Raw genomic sequence first — 6,000 nt, forward strand, 5'->3', positions numbered from 1 at the left:
GTATAGGGTAATAAATTTGAATCTCAAAAATCAAAATACCAACAATATTATACTAGTGACAAATTATAAGCATTTATTTTAGAATTCTCTCGGACCCATTATTGTTGAGATGTTTCAGAGCAAGAAATTTTCTCTAATAGAAGGAAAATCTCAATGTAATCTACACATTGATACCTATGATTAGGGATGTCAATTGGACTAACCCGTTCGGGTTCGGGCCAGGCCACTCGGGTCGCCGGGCTATTTGGCTGCGGGCCATTCGGGTTATGGATTTTTCGGGTCATAAATTTTTAACCCTAACCCTAACCCGTCGGATTTTGGGTTAACCCATCGGGCTATTCGGGCCTAAAAGCTTTCGAAAATAATCTCTTGTATCAAAATTTTCTTCTATAAAATGATTTTAAATTTTAGATACTTTTTTCTTTTTAGTTTAGAATCATATAAAATCTTCAAATTTTCATAGTTTTCTTCAATAATACTTGAAAAGAAGCCTTTCATCTCGATCAACTACAATATAAATTAAAGCTTGTATTCGTGTCATTATTATGACATTGTTCGTAACTAATTCTTTATGAAAATTAAAAATCACATCTTACATGAATCATTATTAAAATGATAAATATATTAAAATTTTGATGGGTTGGTTCTTAATTTTGTCTTGATTGGCTTTGGTGGTGGTAAGACACTAGTGGCAGATGATGAGACGATGCAATAATGAGTTGAGATGGAACTTGAAAGCTGATATTGTGGAATCAAGTGGAAAAGTGTAGAATGAAGATTGAATAAAACTAATGATTGTGTAGAATGAATATTGAAGATTCAAAAATATAAAAAAACACCTAAAACTTAATATTTTATAATTAAAACTCACAACCCATCGGGCCGACCCGCAACCCGTTCGGGCCAATCCGTTCAACCCGCCAACCCATTCGGGCCAACCCGTTTAGCCCGTTTTGTATTCGGGTAATAAAATTACAACCCTAACCCGCTCATATTATCGGGTTGTTCGGGCCGGCCCACAGATTTCGGGTTGAATTAGCATCCCTACCTATGATTGCTGTTGCTACATATTCAATTGTTTTAATTATGCACAAATAGATTACAAACTTATAAGCTAATTCCAAAATCCAAGATAATTGTGAGGCTTGTGGAATCAATTAATGTGCCCCACACAATATACTCATAGATATTTCTCTCTCTTTTGTTTTTAACTTTTTTTTCTGTCGGAATCGATTTGTGGCCGTAGACGCAACCATGAAAAAGGTAGGACATTCGTATTTCGTACTCGGCCCCTCGTTTTAATTGTACAACTTGTAGTAAGACGTCTCTACGCACGCATCGCAAATGATAAATTTTATAATCAATTTGTTTACAAAATTGATTAATAATCTATCCACTCTCAATTAAGTTGAGTCAAATTTTTTAGACACAAAAGATTAATAAAAAATAGAAAAAGAAAACAAAATAGAGTAGGAAAAATAAAAAGGCGTAAAGTATTTAATGGAATAAAGTGAGAGTGATTAATGTATTGTTTTTTAAAAAAAATTTGACTCTACTTAGTTGAGACATTTTAAAAAAGAATACGACTCAAAGTAGTTGGGACGGATGGAGTATAGTATTTCATTTTTTCACTTTAAAACGTTATTCAATTATAAACAAATACTAACATAGTCCATAAAAAATAGTTTCTCTATTATAATAAAAAAACTTCTAGAAAGGTGATTCCCATTTTTCAATAGTAATAATTTTAAACTTTTTTCTATCTCTTATTTTATCAATTTCGTAGTACTATTTAAAACTCATGTCATCTATTATTAAGCCAATTTTTATAGACGCATGTTGTAGGGTACTCCATACATTACATAAAAATAGGCTAATTGAAAATGACACAAACTTTAATGTGTAATGGTAAAGTAAAAGATAATAATAAAAAAGTAATTGAAATAATGTAATGGATGGTTGAGGCAATAAATGTATTTGGACTATTTCTACGAGACAAGAAAAAAGAAAATTCAGCCTATTTTAACAGAACGGAATTTTCATCAACTTTCGTTCATATTTTTAAAACACGTACCAATTGGGGGACTTTAAATGGTAGACGGAGGAAGTATATTTTAAACATAATATTTAAAAATAAAAGTGAAAGTGATAGGTTATCTAGAGCAAATGAATGGAGAATCCAACGGTTGAGGATAGCCATCCGCGGAAACTTGGAGCCGCTATTGCCCAATACTTTGGGAATCTAACCTAACCACGCACCCACACCCACTCCCACTCTCCTTCCTTCAACTCAACTCTAGTTAACTACTCCAAAACTTCAACCCCACTCTTCCCATTTCCTCTTTATATATACCCCTCTCCATCTCCTCAAATTCAATTCCATTACATTCCCTTTCCCTCTTCCCATATTTCACATTTCTCCGATTATTTGATCCATCTAAGAAGAGCATGAGTTGCAATGGCTGCCGCGTCCTTCGAAAAGGCTGCAGCGAGACCTGTATTCTAAGACCTTGTCTCCAGTGGATCGACACCACCGAAGCGCAAGGCCACGCCACCGTCTTCGTCGCCAAATTCTTCGGCCGCGCCGGCCTCATGTCCTTCATCTCCGCGGTCCCCCACTCCCAGAGGCCAGGTAACTAATTAATTAATTAACTAGTTATTGAGGCGACCTTTAAATTTATGTTCATTTATTAATTTAAAAAAAACTCGGCACTAATTTTTTTTCTTTTTTTACGCAGCTCTATTTCAGTCGTTGCTGTTCGAGGCGGCCGGAAGGACGGTGAATCCGGTGAACGGGGCGGTGGGGCTGCTGGGGACGGGAAATTGGCATGTGTGCCAGGCGGCGGTGGAGACGGTGCTCCGCGGCGGCGCGTTGAAGCCACTCCCGGAGCTCCTCGGCGGCGCGTCGGCGCCGGACGACGCCTCGGACTGCACCGACGCGTTCCGCCTCCACAGCCCGGTGAAACGGCGCCGTTTGCCCGAGGAAGCAGCGGCGCCGAAGGCCGATCTCGATCTCAGCTTGACGCCGGGTTTCCGAGGCGGCGTCTTGCCGGAGAAGCCGCGGCGCCTCGGGAGCCCGTCGATGAATTCGGAGGAATCGGTGACGACGACTTGCGGAGATCGGCGAGCGAATGAAGTGAAATTGTTGAATTTGTTTAGTTAAATTAGTTTTTTTCGAATTTTTTTTTTTTTTTTTTTTGGGTCCTCGTAGAGAGGTTTATTTGCCGGAGATTTTTTCCGGCTGATTTTGAAGTCGTCGGCGCAGGATTTCCCTCTTTTTGCTGGTTGATTATGTGTAGAAGGAAAAAGTAGGGGAAAATGAATGTATTTCCAACGATAGCTTTTGCTTCCTTATCTGTATCTTCTTCTATTTTCTGCATCCAATGACTGTTGGAATTTGAATAATTGAGTTGCTTTTAGCTTTTTCAACTTTCTTGTATTCTTATGCATCACTATTTCTATAATAAATTGATTAATATTTCTATTCAATTGATAGAGAATTGTTGAAATTAAATTATGAAGATATTAGTAAATTTTAGTACAAGATCAAATTGAACTACCTTCAAGGTGGGAGGACTATTGTTTAAATTTGTAATTAAAAGTTATAGTAGTAGTAGAAACTAGAAAATAATGTAAGCCTCACAATATTGATATTTTTATAGGACATGTACCACGTCACGATCCATGTTGCTAGCATTCTCCATTTTCCACGGTAACTTTGATCAAAATCAAATGAATTATTCGATGAAGAAACCCTAGAAAGCTGACAAAAGATGCTGCTACTTTTCTCCACAAAACTGTAAATTAGTCTCGCATATATGCCCACTAATGACTAATCATGTCGTGTCCATCGATAATTTTAAGGAATGAAACTATTTAAAAAACAAATCAATGTGCCCTCTACTTTGACCTAAAGACACCCACCTCAAATCCATGTAAGAATTGCGTGGCAAAGAGGCAAGTTTGCTTATAAAAACCATGATTTCGTACTTATCCAGACTTGAAGAATATCATTGGGCAGAGATAGTTCCAGGAAAATTGTGTACCTTTTTAATATTTTATTTTATAATATTGTGTAAAGAAATTTGGACAAGTTGGGGTTTGGAGGGGCACAGTTGGGGTTGGGGCTGAGTTTTGATTGGCTTTAATTAGTGTTGAATCTTGGGGACCTTTCGGCGGACAGAACAGCTTCTTAAATTTGGTCGGGGTGAAGCAATTTGCATGAGAGAGAATCAATGAAGTTGGCTTTTGGAGTGTGTCAAGCGGTGTACCTAAGCATATTACATCATGTGGACCTATTTTCCTTTGAAATTTATGTCTTTGTTCTAACATATTAAAAAAATTTATATCGATCTACCACCATTTAAATTATGAGCAAAAGTTTTAGTGGTTCCGATGGATTGTTAGATGGTGTGTTCAGTTAATTATACTATATTCATCTAATTATAAGATTCATATTTTCATAATTTATTTTATTCACATTTTATTATAAAATTAATATAAAAAAATAAATTTTATATTTCACTAACTTTTTAAACCACTATATTTTACATTTCTTAATTTAACCGAGTTTAATTTTCGAACAAAGTGGCCCTAGACTTTCGAGCAATATTCTGTTTGAGTCTATTAGGCGCTGGCTTAATTTTCCGATTGATAACCTTAATGTGCATATGAATGTAGCACAATATAGGATAGTTGCACTTGACATGGAAGACGAGTGTGTAGTTTGAGAAAGAGTGAAATGTATAATTGTGAAAGTGAATATGAGTGTGTAGTTCGAGAGAGGGGGGGGGACGTATAAATGAGAGAGTGAATAGTCTTGACCATTAACGAGTTGAGTTACTTCATTATGTGTTGATATCTAAGCTGAAAAGTTGAATCAACGTTTCGATGAAGTCCAAAACAATTCATTTTTGTGAATAACATGTTTTAATCTTAGAGTTTTCCTTATTCAAATAAAAAAAGATGCTTCGTCTGCACTGTTTAAAATTAATTGGAGGTTCCGAAAAAACTGTCACAGTCTTTATATATATACATAAATAAATCTAACAATATTTTTCAGAAGCACAAAACTATATTATACAATCATGTGCAGTAAAACTAAATTCCATTATATAATAAAACAATATTGAAAATAACATCTACTACTAAAAACCCAACAAATCTCATCATTCCAAACAGAGAGGAAAACAAATTAAAAATGTTGAAATAGAGAGTGCAGTTAACCTTGATTTAAATATATGTGACATGTTGTGAGGAACAAAAATATTTGGTTGGACATTTCTTCCTATATTCGAGGGACTTATGTGGGGCCCATAGTTAGGTCAAGTAGTGCTCATATTAAAATGATCCACATATTCCAAAACAGGGACTGTGATGGGTGGGGTTGGGGGCACCGCGCCACGTCAGCGGACCCCATTCCTTTAGGTGTGGGCTTGCGTTTGTTGACTTGCATTTACGTCATTATAATCAAATTGTGCTCGTTTTGTAACTTGAGTTGATTGCATTTTCAATTTTTGATTGAATTTTTTATCATTATAATCAAATTGTGCTTGTTTTGTTAGTTGACACTAAAAAAAATGTCAGTTTATCGACGGAATCACAATGGACAATTTTTTGCTTCGACTTACCGATGGAATTTCCGTCGCTAATTCTTTTTCTTTTTTAATTAATGTATTTTCTGTCGGTAAAAAAAATTTACCGATGGACTTCCGTCGGTAAACAACTCGTCGATAATTTTTTTTATCGACGGAAAATACATTAATTTAAAAAAGGAAAAGAATTAGCGATGGAATATTCGTCGGTAATTCGTAGCGAAAAGTTTTCGTCGGTAATTCCGTCGGTAATTCGTAGCGAAAACTTTCCGTCGCCAATTCCGTCGGTAAACTGACTTTTTTTGTAGTGTGAGTTGATTGCATTTCGATCATTATAATCAAATTGTGCTCGTTTTGTTAATTGAGTTGATTGCATTTTGAATTTTTTTATCATTATAATCAAATT

The 6,000-nt window shown here is 35.7% G+C and overlaps 1 protein-coding gene across 1 annotated transcript; it reads left to right on the forward strand.

The window, feature by feature from the left end:
- The first annotated feature begins 2,363 nt into the window (after positions 1 to 2,363).
- LOC125211959 (LOB domain-containing protein 37-like) lies at positions 2,364 to 3,429 on the forward strand. The gene is made up of 2 exons (XM_048111935.2): positions 2,364 to 2,632; positions 2,739 to 3,429. Exons 1-2 carry the CDS (start codon positions 2,449 to 2,451, stop codon positions 3,161 to 3,163), a joined length of 609 nt encoding a protein of 202 aa, XP_047967892.1. The 5' UTR covers positions 2,364 to 2,448; the 3' UTR covers positions 3,164 to 3,429.
- Positions 3,430 to 6,000: the final 2,571 nt, after the last annotated feature.

The sequence above is a fragment of the Salvia hispanica genome, chromosome 3, assembly GCF_029641045.1.
Source record: "Salvia hispanica isolate PSC_SH4W2 chromosome 3, Shi_PSC_v1, whole genome shotgun sequence".
Classification (NCBI taxonomy): domain Eukaryota; kingdom Viridiplantae; phylum Streptophyta; class Magnoliopsida; order Lamiales; family Lamiaceae; genus Salvia; species Salvia hispanica.

What these genes read in the sequence shown, in the direction of transcription:
- LOC125211959 (XM_048111935.2), top strand. Translation starts at nt 2,449, where the DNA reads ATGAGTTGCAATGGCTGCCGCGTCCTTCGAAAAGGCTGCAGCGAGACC. An exon ending in CCCCCACTCCCAGAGGCCAG is followed by an intron (nt 2,633 to 2,738) that starts GTAACTAATTAA and finishes TTTTTTACGCAG; the next exon opens with CTCTATTTCAGTCGTTGCTG.